Source organism: Rhincodon typus, chromosome 28 (assembly GCF_021869965.1).
Source record: "Rhincodon typus isolate 14 chromosome 28, sRhiTyp1.1, whole genome shotgun sequence".
Lineage (NCBI taxonomy): Eukaryota > Metazoa > Chordata > Chondrichthyes > Orectolobiformes > Rhincodontidae > Rhincodon > Rhincodon typus.
The window spans coordinates 36,543,368-36,568,711 of record NC_063359.1 but is presented as its reverse complement, the minus strand read 5'-3'; the positions used below and the strand labels follow the sequence as shown (position 1 = coordinate 36,568,711).

Genomic DNA, 25,344 nt, shown 5'->3' with positions numbered 1-25,344 from the left:
TCTGATCACATTCATTTAACCCTCATACCGACAGAGGTCAATGACAGAGTCATACAGCACGGATACAGACTCTTGGTTCAACCAGTCCACGCGAACCATAATCCCAACTCGAAGCCCTCAACAACTCTTCTAGGCATTTGATGAATTTTGCAGCTGATCGTGTACACAAACCATCCTATGGTGCTCTTTATCTATCTTTATCAAGCTGTCAATTTATGATATTGTACATTTCCTGACAGATTGAATTTGCAACTTTCTCGATTATGAAGTAAGAGTACCTTGAATTGAAACCAAATGACATTATTAACTGCTTCAGAGGATCTCTTGTTGCATGTTCCACCACCATTGTAGAGTAACAAAATTCCGAGGTGCAACAATTTGCAAATTTTGCTTTCAAGTTCAGGGATAATATATTAGCAATTAAGATGGGACAAAGAAACTCATTATTTAAAATAGCTCCCATACAGAACAACAAAAATTAGCAAAAATAGAAAACAAGAATGACAGGCCAGAGAGCAAGCCAAAGACATTCAGAATATAAAAACAACAATTTAACAGTATCAGACAATGAGTTGCAAAATAGAGCGCACTAGGAGTTAGTAAGGGTTAGTGAGACTGAAACTATAGCAACTTTGATGCAGTTAACAATAAAATGTTTTTAGAAAAGTACCTCTAATATAATAAAACACTCCAAAGTGTTTCACAGAAATGATTATCAAAATTTGACACTGAACCACATGATAGGAAAGGTGACCAACAGCTTAGTCAGTCAATGACACAAGCTTTAAAGTGTGTCTTAAAGGAAGAAAGCACAAGACAGGAGAGCACGAGAGAAGAAAGAGAGATTTGGGCGAGGGGGTTGTGGGTGGAGACAGAGATGGTGAGGGAGAGAGAGAGAGGAGAAAGGTGGGGGCCGGGAGGGTGGGAGAGAAGGGGTGGAGGAGAGAAGGGTGGGGTGGAAGAGAGAGGGAGACGTGAGAGTGAAAGAGACAGCAAAAGAAAGAAAGAAAAAGGAAAGAAAGAATGAAAGGAGGAGAAAGATTAGGATGTGGAAAGATTAAGGCATAGAAAACTAGAAGGTATGGCCTTAACAGCTGAATTAGAATTAGGTTTTATTGTCACGTGTACTCAAGTGCAAAGATGCAGGAGTACAGTGAAAAGTTTGCAATGTCACCGTTCCCCGAGTTAAGGCCAGAGCAAAGTATTTAACTGCTTCTCCACTATAAATATTTTATAAACAAAGTTTTGTGAACAATACCTCAGAATACCAACATTGAAATAACTATTTGAAATATGTTTCAAACAAATCCTGCTGGGATACAATCCCTCTCTCTCTTATTGTTAGTGAGGATATTTACAATTATTGTTATGCTACAACATGAATTAGGAGCAGATGCAAGTCCCTCAGCCCCTTGAGCCTTCTCCACCATTCAATAAGATCATGTCTGATTGCTTTATATTCTCACCTGATAATATTTTACCCTTCTGGCTTCTCATCTCTGCCTTAAAAAAATTCAATGATCCTGCTTCCATTGTATTTTGAAGCAGTGAGTTCGAAAGACTCGCGACTCTCAGAAAAATTGCCCATCTTAGTCTTAAAAGGACAACCATTTATTTTCAAACAGTGAGCCCTATTGAAGTATCTCCCACAAGACGAAGCAACCTTTTCACATGTACCCTATCAAGATCCCTCAGGACCTTGTCGATTTCAATATCGTCACCTCTCACTCTTCTAAACTCAGGTAGGTACAAGCCCAATCTGTCCCAATCTTTCGTCATAAGATAACTCACCCACTCCAAGTATTGGTCTGGTGGACTTTCTCTGAACTGCTTCCCACATACATACACCCTTTCTTAAATAATTAAACTTAACCATGTTCCCAAACTAAACTAGTCCCACTTGCCTGCGCTTGGCCCATATCTCTCCAAATCTTTCCTATTCATGAACTTATCCAAACCCTATGACGAGTACTGTGCACAGTAGTCCAGTTGTAGTCTAATGTGTCGTATACCGGATCATAACCTCCTGATCTTTGTATTGAATTCCCCTTGCAAACAACAATAACATTATATTAACTTTCCCGATCACTTGCTGTACCTGCATACTAACCTTTTGTGATTCATGCAATAAGACACCCAGATCCCTCTGCACTTCAGAGACTTGCAAACACTCACCATTTAGAGACTTGATTTTTTTTTTCTCTTGCTGCCAACGTGGGCAATTTCACATTTTCCATATAATATTCCATTTGCCCACACACATAACCTCGCAAAATCCTTGTATGTGGTCCTTCTTATGTGGTCTTGACACAAAAAAGGTAAGAAAACAAATTGTGATCAGCAAATTTAGCAGCCATACCTTCTGTCTCTTCATCCAAGTCATTTAATATAAATTGCAAAACTTCGAGAGCCCAATATTGAGCCCTGTGGCTCAACGCTCATTACATCTTGCCAACCAGAAAATTACTCTTCCCTATGCATGCGAATGTTACTTCCTACACAATAAGCCCTTATCTTCCACAACGACCTTTGATTTGGCACCTTATAAAATGCCTTCTGGAAATATGAATACAGTACACTCATCAGTTACCTTTTATCCCAGCACATATTACTTCTTCAAATATCTCCAGTAAGTTGGATAAAGACAATTTTCCTTTTGCAAAAATCATGTTGGCTCTGCCCAATTACCTTGAACAGTTCGAACTGCCAGACTCTTAACATCTTGAATAATAGTTTCTTACGTCTTCCCTCTGACAGACATTAAGCTAACTGCTCTATAAGTGAGAACCAAGACTTCACTATTACAATTTATCATTCTTTAAAGGAGGAGGATTATGTATGATCCATCAAATTTCATTGCTCCTATAATCCATCCCAACTTTGTGATTTGCACCCGATTTTTCTAGTTTCTTTGAGAAAGGGAATGAGCCACAAGTAGAATCTTCAGGAAATAAAACTCCTCAAATTTTTCATCTTGGGAGCAGACGCAGTGGAGACAGAGGAATTGGGAGTAGGGGATCGTATTCTTGCAGGAAGGTGGGTGACAGGAAGTGTAGTCTAGGTAGCTGTGGGAGTCGGTGGGCTTGAAATAGATGTCGGTTTCTAAGCGATCACCTGAGATGGAGACAGAGAGGTCCAGGAAGGAAAGAGAGGTATCAGAGGTGGTCCAAGTGAACTTGAAGTTGGGGTGAAAGGTGTTAGTAAAGTTGATGAACTGTTCAAAGTCCTCGTGGGAGCACGAGGCAGCACTGATACCGTCATCGATGTAGCGGAGGAAGAGGTGGGGGTTAGTGCCAGTGTAGCTGTGGAAGAGAGACCGTTCCATGTATCCTACAAAGAGGCAGGCATAGCTTGGGCCCATGCGGGTTCCCATGGCCACCCCCTTAGTCTGTAGGAAGTGGGAGGATTTGAAGGAGAAGTAGTTAAGGGTTTTTTTTGAAGTTTGTTCATATAGTGTTACTGAAACATATTCACACAAGGCTGCAGATGTCCTTTAGCAAGAGGGCACAAATTTATTGCACTAAAAAGAAAAAGCTAAATAAAATCAAAAGACAGAGATCAAGGAAGTTTCAAACTGCTTTGCAACACTATCTGTTAATGGGACTCAATCCCAGAGAAACTTCATGTTTTATCAGTGTTTTAAACATTTACCTAACTGAGGCTTTTCAGTTCCTTTTTTTCTGCAAGTATAGAGACAGTTTTATTGGTCCTTTTAGGGTCTGATGGCATGAGCCTTTCACAATTCTGATGGCCAACTTGATTTTTGGATCCAATAACTTGGAAATTTCTAGCCCAAACTCTCCTTGTTTGGAAGGTTCACAAACTAACCTCATTCTGTTTAAAGGTCAGGTCTCCCAGAACAGAAAGAGCTCCTGCTAAGAGAAAACCATAAACTCTTGCTTTCTTCTGAACTGAAGTCAAAACAAAACTAAAGACTTTGTTTTGTTTTATTCTTTCTTAAGAGTCAAAAGAATAAATATCTTCTTCATGGCCTCTTGAAATTTTTGCACTTAGATTGCTGCCCAAATGATTTTCTGACCTGCTTAAAACAAATTTCATAGAATTGATCTATATCCATCAGTCTCTATTTTAAAATCTAAATCTAAAAAAAATTTATGCATATAATATTTTACATCATACAATGTTAGAAAGGCTAGAAGTTTGATGGAGAAAGTATTTTTCTTGTAAATTTGACCTTCTTCTTGTTGTAACACTGCAGAGAGATCTGGGTGTTCAGGTCCATTGTACCCTGAAGGTGGCAACGCAGTTCGCTACAATGGTCAAGAAGGCATACGGCATGCGTTCATTCATCAGACAGGGTATTGAGTACAAGAGTTGGCAGGTTATGTTACAGTTGTATAGGACTTTGGTTCGACTACATTTGGAATACTGTGTACAGTTCTGGTTGTCACATTACCAAAAGGATGTGGATGCTTTGGAGAGGGTGCAGAGGAGGTTCACCAGGATGTTGCCTGGTGTGAAGGGCGCTAGCTATGAAGGGAGGTAGAGTAGATTAGGATTATTTACATTAGAAAGACGGAGGTTGAGGGGGGACCTGATTGAGGTCTACAAAATCATGAGAGGTATAGACAGGATGGATAGCAAGAAGCTTTTTCCCCAGAGTGGGGGACTCAATTACTCGGGGTCACGATTTCAAGGTGAGAGGGGAAAAGTTTAAGGGAGATATGCGTGGAAAGATCTTTATGCAGAGGGTGGTGGGTGCCTGGAACGTGTTGCCAGCGGAGGTGGTAGAGGCGGGCACGATAGCGTCATTTAAGATGTATCTAGACAGATCCATGAGTGGGCACGGAGCAGATGGATACAGATCCTTGGAAAACACGCGACAGGTTTAGATAGAGGATCTGGATCAGTGCAGGCTTGGAGGGCTGAAGGGCCTGTTCCTGTGCTGTAATTTTCTTTGTTCTTTGTTCTATCTGTCACTGGCCTCAAGCATCAACCAATGAAGAAATGATACTTGTATGAACCTATGCATCAGCTATTACATCAGAAAGCAGTGCAGCTTGTGGAATTTCTTTAGTTTGTTCTTTACTAACACTGCCCCGAATTCACGCAGGGTTCGGGGTGCTACAAATCTTAGAAATGTGAAATCCTGCAACGTTTACCTTCACAAAAATTGCTTAGCACCGAAGGTCACTCATTAAGCTGACACTTCAGTACAGTACTCAGGAAGTGCTGCATTTTCAAAGGTACCATTGTTCAATCAGATGGGCCATTACTGAGGCCCTACCTACTTTAAGTCCACGGGTGCTCTAGAATTGCACAGTATGCAAGATAGCCAGTCTACTGTGATTGTGCTGGCTCTTCAAATTTTTTTTATTCACTTGTGGAATATGGGTGTCGCTAGCTGGGCCAGCATTTTATTGCCCATCTCTAGTTGCCCTTCAGAAGGTGGTAGTGAGCTGCCTTCTTGAACTGCTGTTACACTGTTAGGGAGCGAATTTCAGGATTTTGACCCAGTGACATTGAAAAAACGGTGATATATTTCTTTGTGAGGATGGTGAGTGGCTTGCAGGGGAACTTGAAGGGGGTGGTGTTCCCATGTATCTGCTGCCCTTGTCCTTCTCCATGGAAGTGGTCGTGGGTTTGGAAGGCGCTGTCTGAGGATTTTTTGTGAATTTCTACAGTGCATCTTGAATTAGCCAATTAATCTCACTGCCCTGGTTTATCCCCACAACCTGAAAATATTCTTTTCTTTAAAAAAAGAAACTGTTCTACCTTAATCAGGAGGATTCCTCAATGACACAGAAACACTGCCAATGTTTGGCTGGCCTGTGGGATCCACGTTTATCTGATGGGCACAAGGTTCCCACTCAACATGCACTGTGTAATCTTCTTCTTTAATAGCCAACACTTCAGTGCTAAAGCTTCATACCTCAAAAGACAGCATGCAGCAGGCAGAAATTGCACCAATTAGAAGTCAACATCGAAAATCAACATTGAATCTTTGAGACTTGTTCCCAACTTTTACTAAAATTGGTACACTGTTAGATCCCAATAAGTTGTTTTCTGTAAAACTCTCAGCAAGTGTCCTAAATGAACAGAATGGCACAGTGACTCGATCTAAATCTCATGCTGTGTACAGCTGCAAGGTGTGTTAACAATAAAAGTTGAAGAAATGAATGTTTTGGTGGTTGTGGGGGGTGGGGGGGGGGGGGGGTGTCAGTAGAGGAGGAGGGGACAAAAGGTCCTGTGTGTAATGATTGCAGAACTCTGAAAGCCAGCAAACTATTGATTAAGTGATATGTTGTAAAAGGAAAGCAAGCACTGATCTTGTAATGGCCTTCTGAAAGTATTTTCCCCTTCGATTTCAAGATTGTGTTTTGTATTAGGTTAAGCAGTGCAACTAGTTTAGCATCAACAACCAGCTCTTTTTAAAAAACTGTACCACATAATTTACTAATTTCCCCTTCTCTGCAGTACCTACGGTTTCTTAAGGAGAAGTTCCTCATGTCAGACAATCTTGAAAACAAGGGACAAAGTCATAAAAAGGAGGAGAAACACAAGCGAAATGTTTTAGGAAAAGCCACCTTGCTTCAGTTGGACAACTGGGATTTTGTAGCAAGCAGATCCAAATTCTTGGGAGAAACTGAAAGACTAGGGAGGCTCACTTCATCTCAAACTTCAGACGTCTGGCTGAGTGTGAAACATTGACAGAGAGCAATAATTCAGATTGGTTCAGAGAAAAGTATAATTGCTTGAAAGTCTTTAGAGCTACATGAGTTTTGATATGCAAAGTTATTGATCTTTCTTTTTTTAAGTACTTTATAAACCTCTTGCTGACAATTGAAACGAATAAGTTTTCTACGCAATGTGCAAATATTCATTTGTAAATATTTTTTAAACACTTGAACTTGGTCCACAAATACTTACCTCAACAACAATGTTTACTAGTATGAGGCAGCTTGTCTATCTACTTTCATCTATCCTCTTCTTCAACAACCTTGTAAAATCTCTCTTGGAACAACGAGCATTATGAACAGAAGCCCGCAACACAGGTGATACTGGGTCCATTTGCTATTTAAATGTAATTGCATCAGGGCCAGCATGCTACCTCCTGTTACCCAAATTTTCAACATGAAAACAATTCACCTACGACGTTTCAGTCTTTTCCTTCAGATATTGCAGAGCACAGAAACCCCTATTGCAGTTTCCACTGTAAAATATTTGCAGCTTTTACTGTTTAAATCAACTTAAAAACATAGCAAAACGTGACCCTGAGGCTCAGCTAATAGTGTACCAATGTGAAAAACAAAAGTTCAACTTTAAGTGCCATTACAGCATCCAAATGGCTATGGAAAATACTTAATCTAAACCTTCTCCCGTCATCACGTCCAATTTGTGTAAAAGCAGCATGCACAGCAGTTCCAGTTTTTGTTGTTCTCGAGTGTTCAATACCCATTTGACCACTTGCTTAATTCCATGAGCTAAGCAAATTATGATCACTGCCCTCTATGCTCGTTCATACCACAGAAGTACAACTTTGCAAGTCAGTCATGTCTTGGTTATATTCAAATGCATTAAATAAAGCCACTGACAAATACTGATAAGAATGAGACAGAGAAACCTACTTGCTCCAAATCAGTTTCACAGGAAACGTAAGCTACCATCTGTAGCTGCTAGTGATGACAAGTTAATGCAATCCCCTGAAATGTCACTGCCCAATGTATCAACATAGTCCATCCTGTAAATTTACCTATTCAGCAAAGGAGCTGAAAGAGGTCCAGAACTACCTTATAAGCAACTTGCATAAAATATTCAAGCTCCACCTCTTGAAGCTCCTAGCATGTTAATGAGATCACTAAGTCAGTCATGCATTTTTGTACATGCTGTGGCCACTCTACAATGAGTTTCTTGAATGCAGCCCGTGTTGTCCACTCTGTAAGGAATTAAAATCTGAAGGGCAAGAAATTCAACTCTGAAGTAACACTGAGGTATATATCCACAATATATATTAATGATTTGGATTGTGGTGGTGAATGTCCTGTCAAGATTGTGGATGACACAGAAATAGGTGGGAAGGGAAGTAGTGAGGAAGACAGAGTCTACAGGGGGAAAAGGATTGGTTGAGTGAGTAGACAAAACCTTGGCAGGTGGAATATAACGTGGGGAAATGTGAGGTTATGCACTTTGGCAGGATGAATAGAATAGCCAAAAATGATTTAAATGTAGAAAAGATTGCACCACAGAGTGAGTTAGGGATCCTGGTAATTAATCATGAATCACATTTGATAGCACCCAAGTTCATTTGGTAACAGGGAAGGCAAATGGAATGAAGTATAAAAATAGGGAGTCTTGCTAAAACGATACAAAAGTACTATCAGACCACAGCTGGAATATTGTGTACAGTTTTGGTCATTTTACCTCAGGAAAACTTATGGCATAGGAGGCAGTCCAGAAAAGGTTCATCCAAGGTACGGCAGATTTTATTTTTTTTAAATGAGGAAAAGTGGAGTAGTTTGGGCCTGGAGTCATTAGAATTTAAAAGAATGAGAGGTGACTTTATTGAAACGTACAAGACTCTTAAGGGACTTGACAAGGTTAATGCAGAGAGATTGTATTCCCTTTGGGAGAGTCTAGGGCCAAAGGGCATAATCTCAGAGTAAGGGATTGCCCATTTCAGACTGAAATCAGCAGGATTTTTTTCAGAGAGTGGTGCAATTCTATAGCACAGAGGGCTGCCAAAGCTAGATCATTAAGGACATTTAAGGCTGAGATTGATTTTTAATCAGTGAGGTAATCAAGGTTTATAGGGAAAGGCAGGAAAGTGGTGTTGGGGGTTACCAGATTAGACATGATCTGATTGAACAGCAGAGTGGACTCAATGGGCTGAATGGCCTACATCTGCTCCTATTTTTATCGTCTTATGGAAGCATTACTGAATTCAAATAATGAGCTGGAAACAAAGTGCTACAGGACTTGGATAAGAATGTGCCAATCACATCGTTGTCTGACGGACAACCCCAAAGGAATGAAATTGAAAGAATTTCCATTTCCACTCCAGTTTAATCATTGCTCAGAAATGGCTCCAAGTGCTTCATCTAAAATCCAAGCTGTTATTACACAGGCGAATGTAGGGGAAGACTGTCCACACTGAATAGTCTGTCAACAGCATTAGGTCTGCTGGCAGTTAATCTGTTTATTGGTTGTGTTGGCTAGAGTCCAACATATTCACACAGCAAACAATGGACAGTGTTCATGGCTCAGTGAGCATCGCGCAATGTGCATAACCAAGGCATGGACTTCAGAAACTCCAGGCTGTGATTAGCTAGCACGATAATACTCCACTAAATTGGGTTCAAAGTCCCCAAGGAGAGGAAGGGATTATTTTAAAACTGCGAGCCAACAGAACCATTTTTCCCACCACTATCCAATGACTACCAGTAAGTCTGAAAGTTGAGGTGAAGAACACATTGGCCTTGGAGCGGCCACAAATACGGAAGAATGATACTGGGGTTTAAAAAGAAGAGTTGAATTACTAGGACAGGTTGCAAAGACTTGATCTGTATTCCATCAAGTACAGAATTAAAAGGTGATTGAATCATAGAGTCATAGAGATGTCCAGCACGGAAACAGACCCATCGGTCCAGCTCGTCCATGCTGACCAGATATCCTAAATAAATCTAGTCCCATTTGCCAGCATTTGGCCCATATCCCTCTAAACCCTTCTTGTTCATGTACCTACCCAGATGCCTTTTAGATGTTGTAATTGTACCAGCTTCCACCACCTCCTCTGGCAGCTCATTCCATACACGCATCACCCTCTGCGTGAAAAGATTGCTTCTTAGGCCCTTTTAAAATCCTTTCTTTCTCACCTTAAACCTATGCCCTCTAGTTTTGGACTTCACCACCCTGGGGAAAAGACCTTGACTATTCACCCAATCCATGATTTTATATACCTCTATAAGGTCACCCCTCAGCCTTCAATACTCCAGGGAAAATAGTCCAGCCTACTCAGCCTCTCCCGATAGCTGAAACCAAATCTTTAGGATGATTAAAGGATTTGATAGGTGAGAGAGAGGACAACTATTTCCTTTTGCTGGAACATCCAGACCTCCCCTGTCTAAAATGCTGCTGGGGTCAATGAAAAGTTTCAAAATTGAGCAAGACAGATTTTTGTGAAGCAAGTATATCTGCAAATGGATTTAAGGTTGATCTGACTGAATGGTGGAACACTCACTGAATGGAAGGGGTGAAGGTGAATTCTTGTTCCCATGTTCCTTGATTCAGTCCACTGTCCAATTCACATTGGGTGAAGCACATCTTCAGCAACACTTAAGAAGCTCGACAACAATCTGGACAAATCCACCCCCTTCAACATTTCCTCCCTCCTCCATACAATGACAGCAATATCTACCATCTGCAGGATGCACTGCAGCAATTCACCAAGGATCCTACAACTACACATCCCAAATCCACAACCTCTACCACATGGAAGAAGAAAGGCAGCAGATGCATGGGGACACTACAAGGTCACATCCTGACATTTAAGTATAATCATTGCTCCTTCATCGTCACTGATGTAAAAAATAGAACTCCCTCCCAACAGCACTGTGGAAGTAACTACACCACATGGACTGGAGCATCTTAGTTCTCATGACATTGCATAAGGCTTAGAATCAAATGAGGTTCTACGTTAAGCATATTTAAAGTTGATGGCAATAATTAGCGTACTAACCACAAGATCACTTTTTTGAAAAAAAGAATCGTCCATTTACTCAGCATGTGCAAGATTCACTTAACTCAACCATCATTCTTACCAATGGCCTATTTCACAATTTGCACTTGGAATGCTCCTTTAATCCTTTGATGTCCAAAGTTATTTTCTCTGCTGCATTCTTCCAATTCCATGCGGTATTTCACAATGCACATTGACATCCCTCACTCTCGGCTGTTTAATAGAACAATTCCAATACTTGAACCTTAAATCAACATAAATGCCACCTTTCTCAGCAGATTTAGTTACAAGATTTGACTTAATTACCAATCCTGAATTTACACTTTGATGCACCTGTGGGTGCGTTGCTGGGTGCATGTTAATTTTAAGTGAAATGCAATCTTGCCTGCTCACCTCCCGTGTTCAGTGGGCTGCTGTAGTATCTAGCACATCAATGCTATGTGAGACTCAGTACAGCTTGTTCAGACTGCCATGTTACGGAGAGCAACCAATGCAGATATCAGCATCTCTTAAATTAACCGATTCCAAGAAGGAACAAAGAAACGACCCTCAGGTTAAGTTTGAAGTAAGATTTTGTATTCACTTCCATAAGCCGGGTGCTGATCTGAACACAGAAATGAAGCTTGAGCAACAAAGATGGAAAGAGACTGAACATAATTTGTCCAAAACTTGAAAACTTGGATTTTCCTAGCAATCCTTCACCCCCAACTGTACCACTATATGTTGCCAATATCATTGATTATGAAACATATCAACCTTGCTCTGTGCAAAGCCATAAAGCAGACAGGCATAACATGAGTGTGGGTATTGTGAAATCAGGAATTTTTACTTCAATGTTTCTAAATGCTCTTAAGGTTTTAGCCATCAATGGATACTGAATTACAGAACCCTTCATACAATCATAGAATCCCTAGAGTGGAAGCAGACCATTTGGCCCATCGAGTCCACACCGATCCTCTGAACAGCATCCCACCCAGAACTACCCCACCCGCCCTATCCCCATAACCCTGCATTTCTCATGATCAATCCACCTAGCCTGCATATCTCTGGACTGTGGGAGGAAACCCACGCAGATACGGGGAGAATGTGCAAACTCCACCCAGTCTCCTGAGGGTGGAATCAAACCTGTGTTCCTGGCGTTGGGAGGCAGAAGTGCTGATCACTGAGCCACCGTACTGCCTTCTTGTCTTCAGCCTTCTCTACATCTTTATCAGTCATACCATCTCGTTCCCCTTGCAGTCTTCCTTCCACGTCTAAGTTAGGTGTTTCATTTAGAATTGTATTTATGTAGTACCTTTCAGAACTTCAGATTGTCCCAAAGCACTTTAGAACCAGTAAAGTATCTCTGAAGCAAACATTGAAGTTGCTGGAGAAACTCAGCAAGTCTGGCAACATCTGTGGACAGACAAACAGAATTAAATGTGTTGAGTTCCAATCACTGGACTCTGAAAATTAACTCTGCTTTCTCTCCACAGATACTGCCAGACCTGCTGAGCTTTTCCAGCAATTTCTGTTTGTGTTTCTGATTTCCAGCATCTGCAGTTCTTTTGGTTTTTGTTTAACTTTCCTACACGTCCACACAGCTCCTAAATGATTATCATTTGGTGCAGTGTAGTACAATGATTCTATAATAAGACTCTGACATTTCAGATAAAACTAAGTGTGAATAAACAGTTGGCTGCTACAGAAACTGAACAGCGAAGAGCTCAGTGCTCTAAATGTGGCTTGCAATCCATCGCAGCGCAGGATGGAAGGGACAGGAACTTATCCATTATCCACTGTGCCCATTTGTACCTGGACTACATTCACACAACAATTTCCATTTATAGCCTGTCAGTATTATACAGGTTGATTGTGCAGTGCATTGTGTGGTGAAGAACAATGGCAGTATGATCCATGGCAAGAATCAATGACCCTCTTTCAAGTTCAATGGATTAACACAATAAGGCAATGAGTAATTTAAGAAGTACTTTGAAGAACAGTGATCCAAATTTTATTCCAAGCACAATCCTAAACAACTGAAGGAGTTGAGGATTATCGGAGTAAGTGAGTAGAAGCTGCCATTAATAGTACAATGCTGAGTTTTTTTTTGATGGGCACTTCACTGCGTTAGCCCTTAATGTTTCCATTAAACCAGAACAAGGTAATGTAGGAAATGCAAGCTCCTACAAACAGAAATTAAATTGACTGCTGGGAACGCTCTCTTCAAAACTCTTCCATCAGGCAGAAGATACAGAAGCTTGAACACACACACCAACAGGTTCCCTGCTGTTATTAGACTGCTGAACAGACTTCTCTAATTTCAAATCTGATGTTGATCTTGCTTTTACACAACTACTGTGCAGTTTGTTGGCTGCAGGTCAGTTTAGCTCTGACAGGGTTAAGTTCCAAGTGGAAAATGCCTGTTTCAGTAACTCCCTTTTGTTTACTTTATAGCTTAAATGCCAAGATCTGCAGAACTGCATCAGGGTCTGCTCTACCAGGTTGCAGAGTTACAGAGCGAACAAGGAAAAGGCAGGGAAGTGGGACTAAGTGCGCAGCTCACGCAGAGCCGCACAAATATAACAAGGTAAAGGGCCTCTTCTGTGCTGTAACCACTCCAGGCCAGCATTCCCTTCATCACACTCTTATGAGATATCGAAACTTGTGCTTTCTCCATCAGACCTAACCAGCTTACCATTAAATACATCTTTGCCAGTTGCATCAGTCATGGTGCACCACACTCTTACCACATTTTGGGATGTTCCTGAATTTCAAATTGAATTTCCAAGGAATCAACTTACATCAATGTTCCTGAGTGTTGGAACTCCTGCACCCCTGCTCCCCCAACGATGCATCAATGCACTCTAGGAAGCTGGTAGAAATACCTTAGAGATTTGAAATACTTGTTTTTTGGTGTTGCTAAGGAAAGGGAGGCAAAAATACCGAGAGGGTATGTAGCAAAGGAGTCAGAAGCTTGTCCGAACTGGCCAGGAGAGCAAGCCAGTGGCGACAAAAGAGCCTCTGTTCTACCACAGCCCAGAAAACTCACGCTGATCCAAGCAGCAACTCGGTTTTTAAAAAAATCACATTATGGTTGTTAGCAACATCAACATCTTTCATTCGGAGAGTCTACTCAGAGCCCGGAGAATTGTCAGACAATAAGGGATCTGCTATTCCACAACTGACAATGTTGCAGCTGGAGAAAGTTAAATTAGACATTAATCAATGTAGTATAAGGCAATTAGTACCTGAAGGAGGTTCACTGATATCGTGACATAACATGGACGCAACAGCATGTAAATAACTGTTCAAAGGCTATTATGGCACAGTGGTAGTGTTCCTAACTCTGAGCCAGGAGGCATGGGTTCAAGTCCTACCTTGTGCAATACCATGTCTGAACAGGTTGATTAAAAAATAATTTATAAAGGACTGTTTAGGGGCTCTTGTGGTGCAGTGGTTAGTATCTCTGCCTCTGGATCAGATGGTCTAGGTTCAAGTTACGCCTATCCTAGAGGTGTGTCAGAACTATGAAGGACTGTTCCTGAGAGGTGTGAACCACATCAATGTTTGTTACCTGTTCTGTATGGGAATGTTTCACTAGCCGTCATATATATAGTTTTTCTCAACTTGAGCCAGATATAATCACAAGGAACTCTCATGTATCTCAAACATAACATAACTAGCTAATAAGCAACATATAATAAACAAAATCTATTTATCAAGAACAACCTATTCTACTTAAGACACTGTGTGAGCATCTTTCTCCAGTAGCCATCAGTAACAGAGACCAGTGGATGACTGATGGCAGCAAATCTGAAAAAGCTATCCCTTATTGTTCTAGCAGAAACCAACACAGGATGTCAACATTTACAGTAATTACCACGAACCACATAAATAAAACAAAGGACTGAGGATGCTGGAGATCTGAAACAAAACCTCAAAATTTCTGGAGAAACTCAGCAGGTCTGGCAGCATTTGTGGGAAGAAAACAGAGTGAATATTTCGAACTGTTAATCAGAACTGTTAGCAACTAAGGAAAAATAGTATTTATGCTGAAGACCAAGTTTCAGTTGGCAGGGGGTTGAATAGGTGAAGATGGAGCACAGAGAGATATGAAAGGGGTAGGTAAACAAGAGCATGATGGATAGCAGGACAGAATAAAAGCTGAGTGAAAAAGAGAGAGAGGGAGAGAGAGAAAAGAGAAAAAAGGAGAGATAGCACAAGTGAATAATTGAGATTAATTTGATCCATGAACATGACACGAATTTTAAACAGATGAGAACACCACCTGGTAATCCAGGTGCTAGTCGAGTAAACCTGTGAAATATTCCAAAACGTTAACATCCTTCCTTAAATAAGGAGAGAAATACTGTACACAGTACTACTGGTGTAGTCTCACCAGTACCCTGTAAGACTGCAACATAACCCTCCGTATTTTGTATTCAATTCCTTTTGCAATGAGTTAGAACATTCTACTACAAAAACAGAAATCCTTGGAGAAATTTAGCAGGTCTGGCAGAATCTTTGGGAAGACAGCAGAGTTAACATTTCAGGTCCAGAGACTCCAGCAATTTCTGCTTTTGTTTCAGATCTCAAGCATACGCAGTTTCTTGTATTCTATGAGAACATTCTACTAGATGCTTTAGTTACTTGCTGCACCTGCATACTTACATTTAGTTCAATGTTCAATTGAACAGGTTATCAGGAAACAAAATTGGTTATTGTGAATCAGAATATTCAGCTTTGCAGCTCAATGGGGAATCTATTGGAAGGCAGTTCTTAGATCCAACGAGAATCTCATATTTCATGCATCGGGGGCAGCAGATATTCTGAAAGTTTGTCCAATTCTCATTCTTAAAAGGGAACAAAGTTGCAATAATTTGCATGAGCAGATAATTTGAATTTTAGTAGAAACATTGGCTAAGAGCTGAATATTGACAAGATACTCAGAGAGCAGTAGGAAAAGAGCAGAGTAGGACTAACTAGATATTATTTTGCAAGAGAGAGTCTAATAGTCTTTTTCTGTTCTTTCTAACAAAACTGAGAACATCACGTTTCTCAACATCATATTTGAACTCTTTGCCCACTCACTTAGCCTCACCAAATCCTCCTTGAAGTATCTGCTGGCAAAATATTACCCCTGATGGTACAGATTTGCCTCTAAAGTGTATAGACTCCTTCAGTCTTTCATCCCCAGAGAGATTTATAAATGTACACAATTTCAATTCTGCAAAACTACAAGAAAACTTAATGGGACAATGACCTTCAAAAGCCATCAATATTTTACCAGACCATTAGCACAGGCTCTACATTAATACAGAGTATGTCTGCCCAAAATCTTTTGATTATCCGGGAAACAAACATTTTAAACCTCTTTTGTAATTTGTTTATTTTTGAATGCGCAGACATCTTTGCTATGCACATATTTATCACAGATTGGACAGGCTGCAAAATGATTTATGCAATATCAATAAAATGCCATTTCAATGAAAGCAACTTTGGATCAATTATCACAGAGGGATATGCTTCTGTATCACGGAATGCATTTGAATGCAATGTATTTCATGTAGGTAACTGAATTCAACTTCTATTAATAAACTGAAATATTGGAGTGCTCCTAAATTGCTGTCAATTATCTCCACCAGAACTACTGTGGAAATATTAAAAAACACACCAACTTCAGATTACTAACCATTCAACCTATTGTTGCATGAAGTTTGTTGCACTGAGTTAAGGGTCAGTGGGAAAGAGACTTAGCTCCTGGTCAAATTAACACTGTTCTTCTACTTCTACTAGTTTGTTGTTTCTTTATTCTTTGCTTCAACATTAATATGACCCCTGCCAAAGACAAAGCTGTGAATAAAAAACAAGAACTGTGGATGCTGGGAAATCAAAAACAAAGCAGAAATCGCTGGGAAAAACCCTGCAGACCTGGCAGTGTCTGAGGAGGGAAAGCAGAGTTGAATGTTTCAGGTCCAGTGACCCCTCAGAACAGCTGTAAATCTCAGTTTCACAACTTTTCATTGACCCCTAAATTCAACTGTATTTTGGGAGAAGCAGTTTCAGATTTTCGCTACCCTTTGTGTAAAGACGTGCTTCCTCACTTTATTCCTGAGCAATCGAGCTTTAGTTTTACGGTAATGGCCCCTTGTTCTGGATTTTCCCTAACAGATGAAACACTTTTGCTCTCTCTCTCGTCTACCTAAGGCAATGCAATTTCTTGTGTCCCTTTAATGATGAGCACATCACACCTAGTAACAACATTTTAAAATAAGCTTCTCCTTGCCAACAACTCATAAGAATTTTATTTTTGGCATAACATCTTTTCCTGAGGGAATCATTACAGCTTCCCCTGCTCCAAAATTCGAACACATCAATTAATGCGACCAACTCAGCACTTGACTGGGTGTGCTGAATTATTACAACGACACTTTCCAAACTTCTCCCCACTTTAAAGCTCAAAACCTGTTGGGACCCCTCGGTTAGTACAGACAGCACAGAGGCAGAGGGAAGAAGGCTGTGAGAACAGGGAAAAGGAGAGGGAATAAATGAGAGGGGTCGGGCTGGGGTGATGGAGATTGATTCCACAGCAGCTTTTGCTGACTCACAACTTGCAATCCCATAATCTCAATCTGCGAACCCACTTGGGGATCTCAACTTCCACTTTTGGGAAGCTCTGTAATACAGATGCTACCTTCAGGTGAGACATGAAACATGTACACCACATGCACCCAAACGTGAGCCACTAAGCTATATAGCTCATTTAGCTATACTGTACATTAAAGATTTAAAGACCGCATTTCAAAAGCTGAACGGGGAGTTAACCTAGTCTCTTGGCCAGCATTTCTGCTTTAACCAACATCTGAAGCAGATTAACCAGTTGTTAAGCATAGTGTTCTATGTGGACTCTTTCTGTAGCAAAATGGCTGCAGAAATTGCCATACACTCCGTCACCGGTGCTTGCCATTGCAGGCACAGTGGGCCGAATGGTCTCCTCCTGCACTGTAACACTTCTGTGATAACAATTACCACATTTCAAAATAACTCACATAGGCATCCCTGCATGATGCTTCATGTTAATAGTATGCTAGTTATGTTATTAATATATATCTAGCTGAAGCACATTACTTAATTAAGCACTGAGGGCACCTGTAAAGAGAGACAGTTGGGACAGAAGGGTAGTATAGAGAAGTGGATAGGAAGCAGACATTCCTTATGCTACACTCTGTGACTAAGCCTATTGTCAAGGATTAGTGTCTAGGTTTGTACTTCAATTTACTCGTGACTGATAGTGAGATAAAGACAAATAACTAGCACATCTCCACACACCAAGTTGTCATGTGAATGTATCCCACAGTGTGGGATTTTCTTCCACAATGGACAATCTACACAGAGGGCAGCCAGCTTATCATTGCAGCGGTTGTTTCAAACAAAAGGAACATCAAAAGCAATCGGCATATTCTATGAAATAAAATGCGGAATGGGTCAGTTGTTTCAAAAAGAACATTATGTGAAGCAGAAACATTGCAACTCAGTCAATCTTTTAGGAAGATATTAAACTCTCATGCGCTTGTTGGGCACTTCGGGCGAAGCTTCTGCAGAGGTAGATGTCCTGCGCTAGTACAGCTATAGAGTCATAGTCATAACATCATACAGCATGGAAACAGACCCTTCAGTCCAACTCGCCCTACCCACCAGAAGAATACTACAGTTTTGATAAGGTAGACAGAGGAGGAGAAATCAAAAAACATGATGCCACCTAGCTAGATTTAAGTCATTAGAAAAGTGTCAAGGAATTTGGTCTGGTTTACTTGCAAGGGAAATTGAGAAGCAGTCAACATGTTAACTACCTTTGTTGCCTAGGGTTTGCTTAATGCCCTGCAACCAGAAAGGAGGGAATATGTGTGAGCAAGAGTGTGCACACACGAGAAGAGGGAGAGTTAGTTGTGTGAACGTTCAGACAGAGTGAGGGGTTGACACACAACTAACTTACTCCTCCTCCTTCCCAGAAAACCAGTCCACCAAAGCAGGCTAGTAGAGAAAAAACAAACAGGCTGAACGGCGATTGCACCAGTGTGACAGTAAAATTGCAATCCCATGACGTATGACTGGAAAACACGAGCTTAGAGGGGCAAGGGCAACAGAAACATGAGAATATCATCAAAGATATCACTGTTCCATCAGCATCACTAAGGCAAAATCTCAGAACTCCCTCCCTAACAAAGTTATGGACTGAACTGCAGCAGCTCAAGAAGGCAGCTCACCACCACCACCTCAAGCAGGGATGGGCAATAAATGCTGGTGCAGCCAGCAACACCCACATTCCACAGATGAATCGGAAGAAAACATCTACAAGATCCCCTTCAAATCATACACCATCCTGATTTGAAACTTACCTGCCGTTTCTTCGTTGTTGGTGGGTTACAATCATGTAATTCACTCCCTAATATCATTATGGATGTACCTACCTCATATGGACTGCTGTGGTTCAAGGCAGGGGCTCACATCCTATGAACACACAGCACATGGTGTCTCTTAGTCCTCCCTTGTTCACATATTCTGCTACATAGTGTACACAGTCCAGAAAAACAGGGAAAGGACCAGGTAGAAATTATATGTCAAAAAAAAAAAATCCTGTCCCATTTCCTGTTCCATAATAGTGATGGACTGTAAGATCACGCAACATTAATGTCAATTTTTATAATTTGTCACAGGGATGACAGTTTAAAAGCTAGAAAACAGATTCAATGTCTTATCATCCCACGAACTAACTTTCTTATGTAATGCTGGGGCTGCATAACCAAAGAAATTACTGTTGCCTATAGCAAAACAGGTTCAAAGTGCCATTCCTGCCTGAGTCAGAAGGTTCAGTGTTCAAATCCCACTCCGGAGATTTAAACACATTCTACATTGATACTGGAGGTTGACTGCAGCATCAGAGATGCTGACTTATAGTTAAGAATTAGCTACAACCCTGGCCATTTCAAAAAAAAAAGGATATAGAGTCATAGAGATGTACTGCATGGAAGCAGGCCCTTCATTCCAACTCATCCATGCAGACCAGCATCCTAAATTAATCTAGCTCCATTTGCCAGCAAATGGCCCAAATCCCTCTAAACCCTTCCTTTTCACATACCCATCAAGATGCCTTTTAAAATGTTGCAGTTGTACAAGTCTCCACCACCTCCTCTGGCAGCTCTTTCCATACACACACCATACTCTGCTTGAAAAAGTTGCCCCCTCAGGTCCCTTTCAAATCTTTCCGCTCTAGTTTTGGACTCCTCTACACTGGGGAAAAGACCTTTGCTATTCACCCTAACCATGTCCCTTATGATTTTATAAACTTCTACGAAGTCATCCCTCAGCCTCCGATACTCCAGGGAAAATAGCCCCTGCCTATTACAAGATTCGGTGGCACTGATCAAAGCATAAAAGGCATGTCACAGAATAATAGAACTCAAAAGAGGGCCATTCAGTCAACTGCCTGTGTGCTGGATTTATCCAGTTTTTTCCCCTTGTCTTTTCTCCTTGGGCCTCCCAATGACACAATCAAGATTTATCACTCAATCGATACTTTATTAAAAGTCACCGATTTTCTGCTTATTTAATTCACTCCTAATTTCTTTGGAATTCATTATGTACCATTTTGATGCTGCATTCACCTACATCATACCCAAGTTGCCACTGCAAAAATTCTCTCCATCTCTGAAAGACATTCAAAGAAGAGGAAACATGCTTTCTTTGAATGCAAACTCATCAATAAATTACACGGCATCCTCTTTTACTTGTACATCATTGACTTTAATTCCCATTGTTTTGATATATCCGGTGGCTGTGAAATGGACTTGGCAATCTGTAAAGGCAGTAGTTTGTTTTAGGCAATGTAGCAGAACCAATTCTGGAAACAAGTCTACAACATAGAACTTCTGGCACCTTCAAGCAATTGGGGCTGTTGAGAATGAGGTTCCAAAACCTGATGACCTCCATCAGCCTCTTGCAAGGACGAAACAAGGTGAGAAATCAATGAAGAGGATCAGGGAAAGAACTCAAACTATCAAACCGGTTCTGCGCTCCAGAAACAACTTCAACTGCTTCACAATGCAGTCACTGGAAGTGTTCTTCTTGTCAACTCCTGCAGGCGATAACCTCTAAGTAGGTACTACATGCTCACAATTAGCACATCCGCTCAAACTCAAAAATAGAGTTATCAACTCGTGAAGGTCTAAAAATTTAATGCTGGGCTAAATTTGAACACTGCTGAGTTCCAAACTGTATTCTAAAATTGCTATATTATTTCTGTAGGGCTTTAAAGAATACCTCCTCTCCCTGGAAAGGAAACAACCATATCAGGAAATTCTAAACACAGGAGATACACTGAGTATGCACCGTTACCTCAATGAAAACTTACTTTCATAGTTTTCCAACTACTTTTTAGTGAGGGTGGGGGGAGGGATGGGAAAAATTGAAAGGAATGGGGCATAAGAGGGTACAGTTATTATCTAGTTTAAAAAAGAATCATAAAAGTAGAGTGTTAGAACTCAAGTGAATTTGTGTTGGAACGGTGTACAATTTTAAGGACTTGCACTGATATAGCATTTTTTGTAGTCGCAGGATGCCCGAAAGCGCTTTATAGCAACTGTATTTCAATCATATTTCCTTCGGTAATATTATGTAAGAAAGCCAAAAACAGAGAGAATGGGGTCGAAAGAGCGGAGTCAAGAAAGGACTGCATTTACCATCCGGCATCATCATATAATCTTAACTCATTCAAATTCTAATCTATTGAGGTTCCATTGAGGTTGATGTAAATATACAAGTAACTCTTAATTCAGGCTACTGGTTAGTTTCAAGCAGAATTATTTTCTCAACACCTTGCTCATTGCATGAGCGATCACATTTCACCAATACTTTACTGACTGTAAAGCATTTTGGGAGGTCCCTAGTCTCTGCATGTTGCTACAGAAATAAAAGTCTGTCTTCCTTGAGGCACAATAATGAAATGACATACTATGTGGTTAAATTTACTGCATTTCATTCTCCCTGATTCCATTTATCATCACATAAAAACTATAAATTCATCTTGTCCATCTCTATAAACAGATACAGCATGCTTTACACACTATGCTTATTAAATATTTTAACCTGCGATAGCAATTAGAAGTAAACTAGCGCCTTGGCATTAGTAAGAAAGTAAAAATCTTTCAATGATAGCATGTTACATAACTAGAAATGTTAATGCAACAGAAGGCAAAAAGGACACTTACCGTGAAACAGATGCTGTCTTTTGCTCTAAAAAACAAGTGTTTTGCTCACTTTGGCATGTAGTTCAAAATGGTCTAAAATGAAATCTAACTCTCCTTACATCTGGTTTTTAACATGATCCCAATTAAAGCAGATGTTGCCTTATGTTTTGTATAGACATTTACGGTTCATAGAAATACTCCCGTGCGCGCTCTGAGCTCTGAAACACAGGTGCGATTCAGGAACTATGCTGCCTATGAGTGAATACCACAGGTGCGGGAGCAGCGTCAGCACCACCAATAGATCATACTTTATCGCTCGTGAATATTTGAAATGAAGTCATTAATGTGCATTGATTGCAGTAAAAATAAATTCCACTCATTCTACAGTACAGCAACCCAGAGAGGCTCGTTTAAACATGGTACCAGTACCAAGCTAGATACCAGGACTTTTCTAGGTGGAAATTATTTAAAATTCTTTATCAATAATTTGGTTGTCCTGATCAAAATATTAAAGAGAACTAATGGTATATGCTGCATTACATAAAGTGGTGAAAAGTCCATCACCTTTACAGACCCCAGAAATTCTTTAAGAAATTGTTTCAAATTGGATCTTTTCTAAAAAACATACACAACTGAAATCTTTGGTATTTTGTTTAGCAGCTGGAGTGCACAGCAATGGTGACCTGGCAGATTTAAGGAGAGTCTTGAAAGACTGAGATTGAGAACTGAGACCAGACTGATTCCTGGGATGGCAGGCAGCATTGACGCAGGAAGAGAGACTGGATCAGTTTGGACTATATTCAGAGATTAGAAGAATGAGGCAGGAGGGGCAAACTCATAGAAACCTATAAAGTTCAAACAGGATTACACGGAGTAAATGCAGAAAGGACGCTCCCGATGATCGGGAAAGCCAGAACTGGGGATCACAATCTAAGGATATAGGGTAGGTCATTTATTTGTGAGGCGAGGAGAAAGTCCTTCACCAAGAGAGTGGTGGAATTCTCTGTGACAGAAAATGATCAAGGCGAAAACATTGGATATTTTCAAGAAGAATTTAGATATAGTTCTTCAGGATAAAGGAATCAAGGGGTCTGGGGTGAAAGCAGGAACAGGAAATTGAGCTAGACGATCAGTCATGAGCAGACCAGGCTCAAAGGGTTGAATAGCCTACTCCTGCTCCTACTTTATATGTTTTTATGGACGAGAGGTAGAAAGGAGTTTAGGGAGGGAGTCCAGAACTGCAGAGACACGATCTTGGAATGTTGTGCGCCTGGGGAGATAGGGAAGGGAAACACCATGATGTGAAAACAAGGATGACGCAAATGTACTACAACTGCCTGCTGCCTGCTATGATACCGACACTTTGATGGGGCTCATAAATCAAACTGAGGTACTTCAGCAACAGCTGCTGAAGCTTTTAGAAAGCTCCCAACTTTGTTTGTGTAAGGGTATTGCAACCCTGGAGCAACCTTATGACGATGTTATAGAGCTGCAAATCCTGGAGTATAACTGGAGAGAGCGGGCAGGGATAGAACAGAAGGAGCACTCTGGAAGAAGCCAGACAGAGAACAACATGTACACGAACATACGAAGAAGATAGAGATTAGTCTTTAGCTCATGTAACTACAAGCCAGAGTCTGTCATGTCTATAATTACTGTGTACAGCCATTTTTAGTGTCAATGGATAATAAATCACATTACTTTGAAATCTAAGCCTGAAGGTAGTTCTTGACTTTGCCTTGTCCTTCAGCAGTTTGTAAAGAATCCAAACTCAATGTATGGCATCAAACCACACAATATGAGAACCCTCAGCTATGAAGCTCTCACATTTAGAACCCTTGACTAATGAGCCACCATCCTACACCTTCTGTTTGGTTCATACACTTCCACTAACATCGAAGGAACAGACATTGATGAATTTTACATGGCAAACAGCTCCCTTGATATTTTTACATTTGTATAAAACACAAAAAGTACTGAAAGCTCCACAAAAAAGGTCACAAGAAGGATCTAAATAAAGAAGTTTAGTGGGCCTAGGGAATAGCGCAGAAATGGCCATTCACTCCACATGTTCTACTTTGGTGTTTTAACCTCACACGACCCTTGCAACACCTTCCTTACTCCAACTCGATCAGCATACCCATCCATTTATTTTTCCTTCAAAATGGTTACACAGATTTCCCCTTAAATACACCTCTGTCATTTGCCTGACCTATTAAGCATGCGATAGCCAGTCGCCAATTCTAACCACTCTGGGTAATGAAGTTTCTCCTGAATATGAAGAAAATCAGGTGTTGTTTAACAACTGGAGGGTAAGATCGTAACATACAGATAACATAGGCTGTTCTTCCCACAGTTCATCTTGTGAGTGAGATTAATTCAACAGTTTTAATCAGTTTCAAGGCAATTGAAATGGGTATAGCACAATCCTAAAATCATTGTCTCAAAGTGACCTCTCAGCAATTCGACTCTTCTGACTTTTAACTAAAACTGTAAGGCAGTACTGATTTCTACAAAGGAATTGTCTTTTCAATGCTCCATTTAGTTTCAAATAGCAAGGGTTAGTTTTAGGGCCATAATTAAACCAATGTATTGTCATCATTAATTTCATAACATTTTTAGAACTCAAGTTTGCATCTCATGTTAAATTTACCCTGATGTAGAATTAATCACAAATGAAAGCACATACTGTGCATTTATCTACTTTTAGCTATTATAAAGCCAGCATTAGCAAATAATCTCAATACATTAATAGAACGTAGAACTGTGCAGCACAGGAACAGGCCCTTCGGCCCATGATGTTGTGCCAAACATGGTGCCAAATTAAACTAATAAAGTGACTGAAAGTACATGTGTTGTTCAAGAGGAAAATTGTAATTAGTTATAGGCAGAAAAATAATATGTTGTGATTGATTTTTCTAGAATATACCTTCTTCTCACTTGGTCTAGAGCCCTCTTTTCGTAATTTGCCCATAGCTTGTGGCGACTGCTGGTTGGGCCAGTATTTATTACCCATGCCTAATTTCCCTTGAGAAGGTGGTGGTGAGCTGTCTTCTTGAACTGCTGCAGTCCATGTGCTGTAGGTAGACCCACAATGCTGTTCTGGTGGAAATTGCAGGATTCTGACCTAGAGGCACTGAAAGAACAGCAAACTATTTTGAGGTGAGGATGGTGAGTGGCTTGGAGGGAAAATTGCAAGGAGTGGTTCCCTGCTCAATTATTTTCCAACTTCAATAACCACTGGTTCAACAAACCTCCCAGCATCTGCACAGTTATGCCAACAGTTAGCAACTCTATAAACACCATCTTTGTCATGCTCTTATTAGTTAATGGTTCTCGTATTTCCAATAAGGAAAACATCACCATTATAGACTTAACAAGGTGCAGAGCTGGATGAACACAGCAGGCCAAGCAACATCAGAG

The 25,344-nt window shown here is 40.5% G+C and overlaps 2 protein-coding genes across 8 annotated transcripts in view; one reads left to right on the top strand and one right to left on the bottom strand.

Moving 5' to 3' along the window:
• The window catches only part of gpsm1b (G protein signaling modulator 1b), a 229,250-nt gene that overhangs the window by 50,260 nt on the left and 153,646 nt on the right, over window positions 1–25,344 (bottom strand). The window contains exon 1 of one of the 7 annotated variants that reach the window (XM_048613492.1): window positions 7,590–7,708. The exons of the other annotated variants lie outside the window; for them this stretch is intronic. The gene's annotated coding sequence lies outside the window, so the exon portion shown is untranslated. Of the gene's footprint in view, window positions 1–7,589; window positions 7,709–25,344 lie in introns of those variants that run through there. 7 annotated transcript variants of the gene reach the window in all.
• Window positions 1–25,344, top strand: part of LOC125486363 — a 75,774-nt gene that overhangs the window by 39,533 nt on the left and 10,897 nt on the right. Inside the window, exon 3 of the mRNA XM_048613495.1 lies at window positions 13,133–13,265. Coding sequence (XP_048469452.1) covers window positions 13,133–13,265 — 133 coding nt within the window. The remainder of the gene's footprint in view (window positions 1–13,132; window positions 13,266–25,344) is intronic.